Source organism: Loxodonta africana, chromosome 1, assembly GCF_030014295.1.
Source record: "Loxodonta africana isolate mLoxAfr1 chromosome 1, mLoxAfr1.hap2, whole genome shotgun sequence".
NCBI lineage: Eukaryota > Metazoa > Chordata > Mammalia > Proboscidea > Elephantidae > Loxodonta > Loxodonta africana.
Window position 1 is genome coordinate 92,208,790 of NC_087342.1, and position 13,890 is coordinate 92,222,679.

The window sequence follows — 13,890 nt, forward strand, 5'->3', positions numbered from 1 at the left end:
CAGGGTGGAGGGCGAAGCTGGCTTCTCCACCTTGTGCTCCTCCCGTTCAGCTTCTGCCTCCTCAGAGCTTTCAGCTGCTCCTGCCTCTCTTAACAGGTCTGGATAGTGGAATGTGTTCCTGCTAAGGCCTCCCGCTGTGGCCAGCCCTACCCCTTTTCTCCTTTAACCCTGTGGAATGAATCACTAAGGCAGGCTTCAGGAGAGTGTGGGAGAAAGATTTAGGAGAAGGTGGAGGCTGGAGAGCGCCCTGCTCTCCCTCAGCTGACTCCCCAGATCACACCCCGTGGGGACCACCAACCATCCCCTGCGACTGGGTCTTTGCTCTTGGGGAGCCAGGACTCCGTGGGGTGGGGTGGGGTGGGGAGGGGTGGGGAGAGCCCTTCTGTGACCCACTCCCCTGTCCACTGGTACTCCATAGGGGAGGGGAGATTGAGAAGGAGAGCAGGTGAGAGAGATAACCCAGGGAAGGATGGGGAGGGTAGAGGTGAGGAAAAAAAAGGTTACTGGGGAGTGAGAGGATCAGGGAGCAATAGCAGCTTGTACTTAAAGAGCAGTTGCTATGTTTCCGATGCTTTTCTAAATGCTAGTCATAGATTAACTCATTGAATCCTAGCAAATCTATGAAACAGTTACCGTTATTATCCCCACTTGACAGATGAGAAAGCTGAGGCACAGAGAGGTTAAAGAGCTTGCACAGGTCCCATAGCTAGCAAGGTGTAGAGCTGGGATTGAAATCCAGGCAGCTGGCCTCAAAGACTGCTCTCAACCACAATGCTACACTCCCTTTGGGCAAGGGCAGACCCCATGGGCTAAGGACAGGGCACAGGACAGGGAGAGGTGGGGACGTGGAGGAATGGGGTAGGGTGTTGGACTGGAAGTGAGTGGCCAGTCAGGGGCTAGCTGAGCCATTTGCATGGCTCCAAGCTGACTGGGAGACAAGCAATGATAGGGGGCTCTCCATTCCAGAAATAGGTAGAGGAAAATGGTGCTCTTGTCCCTGGAATCTGCCAGCTCTGAACAGAGCAGCGATGGTGGGAGGGTGTAAAGAGCAAGTCAAAGAAGTTCAGAAATAACTTTGGTAGGGAAAGAGCCCAGCTAAAACCACGGAGAGAGAAGACGATTGAGGATGTCTCTGCGGTGGCGGGAAGACTCCCTGAGAGATGGAGAAGCAAGGCAGGAAAGGGAATTAGAGGCTGGAGATGGCTGGAGGCTGGAAAACGGGTCCTGGAAGGCAGGAGGGCAGTAGGAGAGAAAGAGGGGGAGCTTTGGCGCAGTCAGAGTGGAGGAGAAGTAAGTGGAGGGAGGCCTGGGCCTGGGCCTGCTCAGAGGACTGGGGGGTAGCAGGAGAGGCCCCGGAGGCCCTGACTCACCCGTTGTGGCCACCACAGACACTGGCCCCACACGCTGCCTGCCTTGAAGCCCATAGAGGTTCATCTTATACTTCCGCTGGGACTCCAGGCCAGGGATGGTAACCTCGTTCTCATCCCTCCCGACGGGCACTGCCTGGGGCTGCCCCTCCGCATCCTTGTACTGGACCACGAAGGAGTCAAAGGGGCCCTGGGCCACCGTCCAGGACAGGTGCAGGGAGTCTGGAGTCACGCCAGTCACTGTCAGCTCCCCCAGGAGGGGCTGCATGGGGGACTCGGGCCGGGGGGGCTCCTCTTTCCTCTCTGGGGCTGTAAAAAGACGATCCAGTCAGGGCTAAACTGGCTTTAATTAGGGCTTGGGTTTGGACAGGACAGCACACGTAGGGGGTCACTATTTGATTCCTGTGAACGCTAAGCTCCTGGGCCGTCTGTCTGGCACAGCCAGGGTGTGACACACCTTCTGGGCCTTGGGGAGTGGCTGATGGGATGGAAGGTGCCCAGCAGGCAGGGGAGGCTGGCAGCCCCTCATCCCGGGAGCAAGGCCAGGACACTGGAGTCAGCAGTCTCGCTGGGAGGCCCAGCTGGTTCCTGGCTGAGGGCAAGCGTGCACAGGGCCAGGAGGGGGACACACGGGGGCTTGGGTGGCTGCCACTCACCGGTGGTGCCATCAGCTGTGAGGGGGCCATGCCGCTTCTTGCTGGCAATCCCAAACAGAGTGAATTTGTACTTGTGGTTAGGGTCCAGGGAGGACACAATGACTGAGCGCTCAGGCCCTTCCACTGGTACCACCTGGGGCTGGCCATCCCTGTCCCTGTATTGGACCATGAAAGAGTCGAACTGGCCTTCAGGGACAGTCCAGGAGACACGCAGCGAGTTTGGGGTGGGGTCTGTCACCCACAGCTTTCCAAGGCGGGGCAGGGGCCCTGGGCTGGGGTCACTCCAAGGCACTAGGAGGAGGGGTAAAGAGAAGGGAGGGGCACAGGTTATAGGGGAAGGGGGGGATCCACTTCCCCCACAGGGATGCTATGTGAGGTTGTGCAGGTTGTTCACTGCACAAAGGTGTGTGGCCGAAGTAGCATAAAGGGACTGAAATCCAGCTGGCGCTCTGCTTGCCAAGACGTATGCCCTGTGAGGGGCTGTGTCCACCTAGAGGAGGGGGTGCCTTCTTCTAAATGGCACAAAAGCACTGTATGGACTAATGGGGCCCTGATTCCATAGCCCGGGAAGGAGAGGCCTTCCACATCTCCCTGGCCAGGGAAATCTTCCAGTACAACCTTCACTGCTTCCAGGCCCAACTACTAGCCGCTTTCTCCTCCAAGAGAAGGGAGCACTCTCCTTGAGAGTTTTAATGTGGTAGAGCCTCCCATATCTGGGCTCCAGGCCCCTTCTCCTCCTCTGAAACCTCTATGTGTTGATGGCCCTGGCCAGCATCACCAACCCTTCACTCTCCGTGGGCTGTGCCATCAGCCCTGAAACCTGCTCCTGTCTCCCTCCCCGTACTGCATGCAACTCCCTCCAGCCCCCACCTTCCCTCTCTGCTCTCTACTCCCAGCCCAGATTCCAGAAAGAGGTGTCTACACTGGCTATAGCCATGTCCTCATCTCCACCACCCGCCCCAGGCCTGCCGCTGCTGGGCCTCCAGCCCCACCCCTCCACCGAGACTGCTCTCAGTGGGGTTGATGGTGACCTGGCCATTACCAAGTCCTGCGGACACTCTGTAGCCCCTGAATCACCCTTACGGAATCTGACATGTCTGACCGCACCCTCTGTCTTGGCATCCAGGATACCACTCCCCTGGCTCTGCCCCTCCCCAGGCCACCCCCCAGGCTGCCCTACAGGCTCCTCTTCCTCTGCTTTGTCCCAAGTGTTGGTGGTCTCCAGGGCTCCACGGGCCTTCCTCTTCTCCCCTCAACACTCTTACCCTGGGCCCCAGTTCTACCCCCAGCATCCATCCATACTAAAGACATCCACATCCCTATCTTCAGGCCTCCTCTCTGGGCTCCAGACCCATGGGGGAGCAGTATAGCTCCACGGCCCCATCACTTTCTGCCACCTTGTCCTCTCTGCACTCAATTTTCCTCTTCTATAAAACAGGAATGCCTCACAGGGCTGTCGTCCAGCTTAAGTGTGACAATATGCTTGGAATATCTTGAATGCACTCAAAAGATGTTTATCTAAGTGTCCCACAGGCCCCTCAAACTGCCCCACCTCTGCTGTTTCCTGCCTCAGAGAATGGGACTGTCTGTACCAGAAACCTGGGGCTTGCCTGAGCCTCCTTGCTTACTCTCCTTCACTTCTCACATCCAGCCCCACTGCCACCATCCCAGCCAGGCCTTCTTCATTTGTCACTGGCCCTTAACTCACTTCTCTAGCCATCCTCGGGTGCTGTTTACAAAATAAATATCTAATCATGTCACTCCTCTACTTGACACACTTCAGAGGCCCCCTAGGGCCCTCAGTGAGATCTGAGCCTCACAGGCCCTAAGACCAGGCCCCTCAGCTCCCCAAGGGCCCTGCTCTCCAGCCAGGGCCAACATGCCATTGGTCCTTCTAAGGGCCACGCTCTCTCCTGCCTTGCCCTCCATCTTTCCTTCTGTCTGCATTGCTCTCCTCAACCTCTCTGCTGTACTGACCACTATTTTCTCTTCAGGATGTAGCTCAGATATCACCTCCTCCAGAAAGCCTTCCTGGAATTCCCAAAGCGGGTTCCCAGAGCACTAGAAAGGCCTTCTTTGGGATGGTGCAGCGGGCAGGGCCACTCACCGGTCTTGGCCTCAGTGACCAGCGGGCCGTGCCGCTTCTTGCCGACGAGCCCGTACAAGACAAATTTGTACTTGCGGCCAGGGTCCAAGGAGGTGATGAGGGATGAGCGCTGGGGCCCCTCCACGGGCACTACCTGTGGCCCATTCCTGTCCTTGTACTGGATCACAAACGATTCAAATGTGCCCTCGGGGACCGTCCAGTGCAGCAGCAGTGAGCTTGGGGTCACATCTGTCACCGTCAGCTCACCCAGGCGCGGCTGGACCAAGGACAGGTCAGGCTTCTCTCCATCCCTGTCTGGGGTGTGAGGGACAAAAGCAAAGCACTGTGGTCTCAACCATTCCCTTGTCTCTTTCCTTCCTCTCTGCCCACTGGCTCACTCCGCCCTGGACAGCTCCCTCCCTAAAAAATCTGTTGCTATCAAGTCACTTCAGACTCACAGTGACCCTATAGGAAGGAATAGAACTGCCTGGCAGGGTTTCCAAGGAGTGGCTGGTGGATTCAAACTGCTGGCCTTTTGGTTAGCAGTCAAGCTCTTAACCACTGTACCGCCATGGCTCCATTCCCTCCCTAGAACCCTGCACCCCCCCATCCCCTGGGCCCTCTATGACAGTCCTCCTGGGGAGGACGCATTTCCCCCTCAATCTCTTTTCCCAATTAGAGGCTTTGGCCCTTCCTTTCCAACAGCTTCCTCACTCTCCACAAAGGTTTCAGTCCTTCTCCACACATGATATTTGGTTTCAGTTCCTCATGGTTCTGCCTGAGAGTCTCAAGACTCCCTGCTGCTGCTTCAGAGCAGTTATAAGGCTCCTCAGCCCACCTGAGCTCTCCCTGCTGCCCTCTCCCCTAGTGGTGAACTTGACCTGGAGTTGGGGGGGGGGAGCTGGCCACCCTGAACCCCACAGAGAGGGACCAGGAAGGGAGGTGAACCAGGTGCCCCAGGCTCTGGTCCCCTAAACCTCATCCATTTCTGAAGTTCTGACAGCTAAGGAGTACCCTACCCTAAGGAGATCCTATTCCCTACAGAAAATGGCTGATGGGACCATGGGTGTTGTTCACTGCAGGCCAGGCTCCTGGGGTGCAGGAGCAGCACCATCATCCTAGCCTGTCGAGTGTAGGGTGGCAGAGACTGTGGAGAAAGGGTGGGAAGAAGGAGGCTGAGGGTCAGTAACCTCAGGGCCAGAAGCTTTCCCATTCCACCCCTGGAAGTCTACTGGGGCTGGCAAGGTGGGGCAAAGGAGAGACCAGGAAGTGAGGACAGGTCACAAGTGAAGAGCCAGGGGCCTACAGCCTTTCTCCTTGAATCCCGTCCCACACTCTGACTTCTGTCCTCCTGAGGTACTCCCCTCCCCATCCTTTGTTCTTAAACCCCCTCCATCCCTCTCCCCTCTGAACCCTCAACCCCTTTTCTTCTTTTCTCCACTCAGCCCAACATCAGCCTGCCCTTCACTGGTCCCTCAAGCTCCTTCCCAGCTCTGAGTCCAGATGACTGTGGCTCTGGCACCACCCCCACCTCAGGACCCTGGTCTGAGCAGATTCCAGCATGTACCCATAATGCCTTGGTAGATGAGGGGGGCAGAGGGCTGGCCCTCAGGGTGGATCCCATGAAGTGACAGCTCGTAGGGGGCTCCAGGAGGGGGTGGGGGCACCAGGGCCTGGCGAGCATCCCCTGGCAGCAGCTCCTCATGATCCTCTAGCCCCTGGGGCACCCGCAGGTGCAGCTGGAAGTGGGCAAAGATGTCGGGCTGGGCGGTCCAGGCCACGTGGAGGCGCCCTGTCTCGTCTCTGCCGAGCACCCTCAATTCTGCCAGTTCCTGGGGGCGCTGCTGCAAGACAGGGGCCCGGGCCCCTTGGGTTGTTGAGGGGCCTGAGGGAGGCGGCTCATCAGTAGCTCCCAAGAGGCCTGAGGGGGAGGACCCTGGGAAGGGGCAGAGTCAGAAAAACAGGAAAGGCGAGTATGAGAGCTGGAAAGAAGAGTCCTCATGTTCTGGCTTGTAGCTCTAAGATCCTGGAGACCCTCCTGGGTCTGCCACCTGGTCACCCCATCCTCCCAAAGGTCTGCCCAGTCATCCAAATGCCCCCATCCATCACAGTCCTGAGCAGACAGGCCTTTGCTTAGAGCAGGTAATAAAGGCCTTCGCACCTTCTCCTACAAGGCTTCTGTGACCCCCAGCCCCCAGAGACCTCCATGTCCCTCTCCACACACAACCCACTCCCCAGTGGGTGGTGATCCTGGCTTCCATTAGTGCTGCAGTGAGAAGCCTGGAAGAAAGGAGGAGATGGTGGTGTTATAGAGGGGGGATGCAAGAGGACAGTGGGCAGTGAGAAGAGAGGAAAGAGAGGGCGTGGAGGGCTGGACGTCCAGCTCAGGTGGCATCTGGGCCCTATGGGGAAGAAGAGGCCCACAACCCTCCCCACACAGCCACAGAGCAGCTCACCCTCCCCAGCCCAGGCCAAGATCATTCCTGTGGGAGAGATGCCACTGAAGTGAGCCAGGAAGTCTGGAAAGAAGCAGTGGTTTCATCACCCCCCCCACCCATACACAGGCTGCATGGTGGTTTCAAGGCCACCCCCCCAAGCAGTTCCCACAGTCCCTTTGAGGTTAAGGCCAAATTGTGGAAAATGCTAACCACTAACCACCGTCTTCAACCACTCTCACCACCATTAGTCAAAGTGTGGAACCACTGGTTTCACACCCCAACTCACCCAAACTGCTCCAGGGAATCTTTGCAGCACCCTCTACCCCGGGGCCCCCAGCCTTAAATGAGCTTCTGCCTACAACAGCAATCCTGGCAGAAGGGCCCTGGGAAATCTAGTGAGCATCAGGAAGCCCCAGTGACTGGGTCTCCTTGGCCTTGGGTATTCACAGGACGATGTAAGGACTGGGGTGGGGGTTGGGGGATGGCTTCTAGGGACACAGGAAAGCGTGCGTTGTTTTGGGGTCCTCTGGAGCCTGAGCCAGGTAGGAGCTGAAGGCAAAAGGGTGTGGTGGAGGGTGGCACTTTGAGCAGCGGGGCAGTGGGCGACACTCAAAGATGCGGACTTCTATGGCAGGTGAGGCCGGGCGGGGGATGGGTGGTCGCGGGGCCCCAGCCCACACTACCTGTGGTGGTGATGAAGGCGTAGGACTTGGAAGTCTGCCCCGCCCGCACCCCGTGGACCTCCACGTGGTAGGTGGTGCCCGGCCTGAGGTCGGGGAGGCTGACAGCGCGCGTGCTGCCCGGCACAGTCAACTCCCCGCCAGGGCCCTCCGCAGGGGGCTGGGGCCGCCAGCGCATCACCACGCGCTCGAACTGGCCGCGAAGACCGTCGAGAGACACTAGAAGCGCGCCGTCGGCGGAAGTGCCCAGCACCTCGGGCTTAGGGTGACGGGGCGCAGCCGCCCGGTCGACTCCTTCGGGCGAGGGGCCATAGATGCTCCGGTTGGAGTCCCGCTTCCAGGTGCCGGGGTCGGGGCTGGCGGTGGGGTGGGGGCGGTGGGGCTGGGCTGCCGGGGAGCCGGCAGGGGCGGCGGCCGCCAGGTGCCGCTGCAAGTAGTTGTAGACGTAGCGCGCCACCGACGGGTAGGTCTGGTTGGCTCGCAGCGGGTAGCCGTGCGCCCGAAGGTGGCGCTCCACGTCCTCCACCGTGCCGCCGTAGCGGCCCAGCTCGGCGGACAGGTTGCCCCACGCCCGCCGCGGGGGCTGGGACAGGCTCAGCCCGGGCCGGGACTCCTCCCTCTCCTCCTTGGCAGGCCGTGGGGGGCGCGGGGGGCGCGGGGTCGGCCGGGGGCGGGGCTTGGGGGGCGGGGCTGGGGGGCGCACCTCCGAGTAATCGTAGTGGCCTGGTGCTGCCAGGGGAGCGGAAAAAGGGGAAGGGAAGAGAGTAGGTCAGTGGCAGCTCCCGGTCTTCCTGCCCACGGCAGTCCCTCCTCTCTCCATCCCTCCCACTGGAGCCAAAGGCCTCTTCCCTCTGCCCCAGCCCCACCTGCAAAGAAAACCAAGAGGAAGGAGTAAATGTCCCGGGACCCCACCAACCCCCAAGCCCGCCACTGCTGGTGCCCTAGAAAGAAGAGAGGTGCCAGCGGATGGAGCCCTGGGTCTGAAGGAGAGAAAGGGGAGTAGGGGAGAGGATGCGAGCCACAGCGAGGTGGGGGTCCCCCTGTCTCGGCGAAAGAAGAGAAAGATCCGGGCATCTGTTAAGAAACCTTGAGGGTTAGTGGAAAATGACTGCTATGAGACTCAACTACGTGCATTAAAACCTAAACGTAACAGGACTGCTGCTCTTGGACCTGCCCAATTTCAGTCCTTAGGAGATCTGACCACTGACTGTCAGCGCAAGCCCTGCCCCTGTACTTAAGTTTCGCTAAGAACCTCCCCCATCTGAGTGGGTGAGACTCCATCTCAACTGGGTGCCGGCTCCTGTTGACTGCTTCTTGCTATGGGGCAATTCTTCCCATGGTCTAACTTGCAGCCTTCCTATAGGATTCCAAGCACCTGGGCACTCTGCCTCCCCAGTGCCCTCTGTACCGAACCAGGCTCTCAGCAGGTGCTTTGGAACTGCCACACACCCCACAAAGCCCATACATAGGGGCCTGTGGGCCCTAGACCTGGGCTCCCAAAGAGGGGGGTCCTACCCTCTGACATTGGGGTCCTTCCCTATCCTCTGGCCAGCCATACCTGTGTTGGCCCTGACAGAAGTCGGATAGCTGACTGCCCGGCCCCGCTCTGCGGTGACAGTCACGACGTATTCCACGCCTGGCATCAGGTCTGTCAGCACTGTCCCATCTGCCTGAGGGGGCACTTCCAGCCGCACCCTCTGGTTGCCAGCACTGACGTAGGACACCACGAATCGGTCCACCTCAGCCAGGGGGCGCAGCCAGCTGAGCTCCAATGTTGTTGGCGTCACAGCCACCACGCGGAGATCCTGGGGGCCATCGATCACTAGCCAGGTTGGAGAGAGGAAGGCTCAGGTGGGGCTCTGACTCTGCAGTCACCAGCTTCCCTTCTAAGAGTTTTTCCCCACCCAGGCCCTCCCCGCTGCCCTCTCAATTCCAGGTCCACCCCCAAGACCCTGCCCCACAGCCTCAGCTCTCACTGGTGGTAATAGTCTTGGAGGCAGGAGGGCCCCAGCTGGTCCCTCGAAGGGCACGGACAGTGACCTGGTACTCCTGGCCCGGGGCCAGTCCTCCCTGGTCATAGGCTGAGGCAGAGCTCGGCACCCGTGCTGTAAACGGAGGACTCGAACCTTCTGTCTGCAAGAGAGAGAGCCCCAGGCAGATCAGGGGTTGGCACTCTTGCCCCTGCTGCTCAATCCCCCTTATCTCTTCTTTCTTTACTTCCAAGTAGAGTCAGCATGGGACTGTGTAGAACTTGGCCCTGTGCAAGCTGGGGAGCACAGCTGGTGACAGCAAAAATGTCTAGAGTGCTTACTCTATGCCAGGTACTGTTCTAGGCAATTTACATGTACAAACTCACTTAATCCAAACAACCTATGAGGTAGGCCCTATTATTCCCATTTTACAGTTGAGGAAACTGAGGCACAGAAGGATAAATACCTTGCCCAAGATCACCATCACCAAGGTAGGGATTTAAACCCAGGCAATGTGACTTTGGAGCCCTAGTGGCACAGTGGTTAAGAGATAAGGCTGCTGACCAAAAAGTCGACAGTTCGAATCCTCCAGCCGCTCTGCTCCTTGGAAACACTACAGGGCAGCTCTACTCTGTCACATAGTGTCGCTATGAGTCAGAATTGACTTGAAGGCAATGGGTTTGGTTTTTTTGTGGATGTGACCTTAAGGTCCATAGGTGGCATGAATGTTTTGTACTCGACTACTAACCCACCCAGTAGCACCATGGAAGAAAAGGCCTGGCGATCTGTTTCTGTTAGGATTACAACCAAGAAAACCCTATGGAGCAATTCTACTTTGTAACACATGGTGTTGCCATGAGTCAGAATTGACTCAATGACAGCTAACAACAACAACAACAACATGACCTCAGAGTTCCCCCTCACTCCGTTTTTAGCCAGTTCATCGGCCCTCTGCCAGAATTCCACCCAACACACGTGAGACTGTCCCTCTGGCTTTCCCCTGGCACCCCTGACTACCTGTGCATGAGTAAGCTTTCCCTCAGCCCGTTCCTGTCATAACAGACCAAGTAGATCATGCTTGTGCCCTCAAGTCTCACTTCTTCCTTCAAGTGTTTGCCCCAGCCTGAGCTTCCCTGCAGATGCCTGCTGCTGGCTGTATGGCTTGGGTGTGACCAAGATTACAACCTTTCCCCTTAGGGATTTTTCTTGTTTCTTCATCTGCGTTGTAGGCTCCTCAAAGGCAAGGCCCAGCCACCTGCTCAAAGTTCCACAAATACATTTCCCCATTGCTGATTTTGTACTTAGCATTGTGGTGGGAACTGGATACACAAACATAAAAGAAATGGTCCCTTTTGAAATGGCAAATGGTTTGTTATATGTATATTTACCACACAAAAATGCCTAAAAAAAAAGGACAGCTCCCTGTCCTTAGGTAGCTCATATTCTAGCAGCTGAATGTATGGCCACATCTTGTGTTTTATTAGACCCACAATCGACTCAACAGCAATGGGTTACACAAGTCTCTAAGGAGCCCTGGTGGTGAAATGGTTAAGTGCTTGGCTGCTAACTGAATGGACCCACCAGGCTCTCTGCAGAAGAAAAGACCTGACCTGAGGAGAGCTCTCTCTCTCTCAAAGATTTTGTTATTGTTGTGTGCCATCAAGTTGATTCTGACTCATAGTGACCCTATAGGACAGTGTAGAACTGCCCCCATAGGGTTTACAAGGCTGTAATCTTTACAAAAGCAGATTGCCACGTCTTTCCCCCACTGAGCGGCTGGTAGATTCAAATTGCCAACCTTTAGGCTGGCAGCCAGTATTTAACCATTGCGTCAGCAGGGCTCCTTCTCATAAAGATTACCACCTAGGAAACCCTGTAGGACCGTTCTATTCTGTCAGATAAGGTCGCTATGAGTCACAGTTGACTTGACAGCACAGAACGACTACACAAATCTCTATGTAGAGTAAACACCTGTGAAAGAATGACCCTCCTCCAAGTGAACATGTAAGGTGTTGTGATGATGAGTGGTGACCTGACAGGAAATCTTCAGAATTCCTGCTTCAGGCAAGGTCTCCTGGAGTGCCAGCCACTGGAGACGTAGGAAGAACTGGACATTTGTTAGCATTCCACACTTTGCTCGGCTGCCCGGCTCAGAGAGCTGCTAAGGACGCTCTGTTCTGCTTAGCTATGTTGGCTGTGATGGGGACACCTCCATTCCGCCAAGTAGGATTGGAAATTTCAAAAAAGGCACTGCTAAACCAAGAGAATTGAGGGGAAATCAACACAGTAAATACCAAAGTATAAAACCAAATGAGAAGGCCACGTAGAGATTTCTGAGTTGAGGATGAAATAAAGCATTGCCGGAGTTTTCCTGGATGAAAAGGTTTCTTGGGAACACAGTACCCCCATCTCTCCTATGTTCTCTGCCCTAGGGCACCCCAGCCTAGGGAAGCCTTTGGTTGACCTCAGCTCAAGACCCATGAAATCTTCATCTTTTCCAGAAGGATACTCCAAGTTACTTGCTTGTTCTCGCTCTCTCTCTCCCTCAACCTTTCTCCTTACTCCCATGATACATACACATACACACACACACCCCGTCCTTTGAGGGAGATAAGACAATCCCCAGAGTTCTCCTTCTTTCTTCCAACCAACCTATAAGAACCCTTTGATTACTTCTTGGTCCCTCCTGAGATCCACTTGGGGACAGGCCCTGAAAGTCCTATTATCAGCCTAACTCCTGTCTTCCAGCACCATCTGACTGGTCTGAGGGAGGCTTCTCTAGCCAGATGCTGGCAGCTGGCTCTGTCCCTAGGTAAAGCTGGGCTGCTTCACCTATTGTTCCTGGCAAATTTCTAACCCTATTCTCAGTATCAACCTCATGGCCCCAGATAGAGGACTCCACCTTGGCTGGTCCCTGGAGCTTACCTCATCCTCTTCTCCCTTTTCAGACCAGACCCAAACAAAAACTCTTCTGAGGCTGCAAGGTCTTGGTTCCCAGGGAAAACCTGGTATACCCCTGGTTTCCAGGCTGCCAAATACACCCAGATGGGGAATACCCAAACCTCCTCCTGGTTCAGGGGCTCACCTCCTTCAGTTTTCCCACATTTTCTCTCACATCCACAGAGGAGCCAAACTTTTGCAAAAGAGCAACATTCCTTAAGGGAGTGGCTCTCAGACTCGAGGGGTATCCGAATCACCCTAAGGGCTTGTTACAACACAGGTTACTGGACTCTACCCCTGGAGCTTCTAGTTCAGTTGATCTGGGGGTGGAGCCTGAGAATTTGCATTTCTAACAAACTCCCAAGGTGGTACTGATGCCACAGGTCCAGGGAATATCCTTTGAGAACCACTGAGTCAGAGCAACAACGCCCCATATGCAGAGAGAGAAGGAACATTCCTCTTCTTTATTCTGAAAATAATCCCAATAATTAGATTCGTCCCTCACCAGGAATAGTAGAGTTTGGGCTTTGAGAGAGAAGGGATTCTGCAAACGGGGTTAGGTGAGGTAGAACCAGGCTTCTAGGAAGATGGCAGTGGCCAGGGGAGAGCCAGCTGCTGAATATACTCCATGCCAACAGAAATGCACAAGGGAGCGCTAGCCAAGGCAAAAGGCACTATTCCAGGGGGCCAGCCATAGATAGTGTAGGCTAATGTGGAGTCCGAGACAGATGTCCAGGGACCAAATTTACAAAAGTGTCTTCCATACCCATGCTCAGAGAGGACCCGGAATGTGACAGAGGCCCATACCCAGAGCAGAGCAGGTACCTGACAGCACAGGCCAGCTCAGTGCTCCTTTACCCTGCCATGGGGGGAAGCCTGGGGCTCTGGCCTGGGAAGGTGACCACTTGAGAAAACCCAATGATGGATCTGTATTTACTCAGAGCAACAGACAGCGCTGGCCTGCAAGCTCCTCCTATCGCAAGTGTTTAATTCTTCTTTCCCTGCAACTACGTAAATAATATACGCACAGAAGAAGAGAGTGGGAGAAACACTTTAAAATGTTAACACTGATTGTCAGAGTGTGAAGCAGTCAAGAATTATTTGTTTTTCTTATCTGTGGTTGCCAAATTCTTGTCTTGTGATTAAATTATTTTTATAACCAAAAAATACACTGATTTTTAAACAGAAGAAAAAAGTCAAGTTATCTTGGTTGTGCCACAAAGGTAAGGATTTCTACCTTTGCCAGAAGACTGAGGAGACAGCAAATGTGCTAGAGGTCCAGCCTGGGGGTATAATGAAAAGATTTAGGACGACCAAGCAGAGGGGGAGTAGGGACTTCAGCCAGCATTTCTGGGCTGTCCCTTCTCAGGCTCTGGGCCCAGGGAGTTATTTACTTTTCCACAGTCCTCATCTAGAGATGAAGGTGATGTGGCCCATCCCCCCAGCCCTTGTGGGTTTTTCTGGAAAACATGAGTTGAATGGTAGAAATGTCAGATGTTTGGAGCCAGGAGAACAGCCAGATCCGAAAGCCCAGTAATGAGACATTCCCAATGACAGGCCACAGGCTTTGCTGTTAGGGTGCCCCCAAAATGTTTTCAGAGCAATTTGGAGGGAAACAAAGAAAGGATGCTTTTGCAAGGCACTGATGGCATGGAGGCCGCGATCTAGCTCACAGACTCAAACTTATTGCAACAGTAAGACAGTCTGGCCCAAACAAAAAAAGATAACATTTAACAGAGCTAAGTGCAAAGGC

General features: G+C 55.4%; 1 protein-coding gene across 1 annotated transcript in view; it reads right to left on the minus strand.

Annotated features, from left to right (window-relative positions):
- Positions 1–13,890, minus strand: part of TNXB (tenascin XB) — a 72,200-nt gene that overhangs the window by 40,190 nt on the left and 18,120 nt on the right. The window contains exons 5-11 of the mRNA XM_064283993.1: positions 9,204–9,360; positions 8,786–9,049; positions 7,231–7,956; positions 5,677–6,045; positions 4,131–4,424; positions 2,024–2,314; positions 1,371–1,676 (exon numbers count right to left, since the gene is read on the minus strand). Coding sequence (XP_064140063.1) covers positions 1,371–1,676; positions 2,024–2,314; positions 4,131–4,424; positions 5,677–6,045; positions 7,231–7,956; positions 8,786–9,049; positions 9,204–9,360 — 2,407 coding nt within the window. The remainder of the gene's footprint in view (positions 1–1,370; positions 1,677–2,023; positions 2,315–4,130; positions 4,425–5,676; positions 6,046–7,230; positions 7,957–8,785; positions 9,050–9,203; positions 9,361–13,890) is intronic.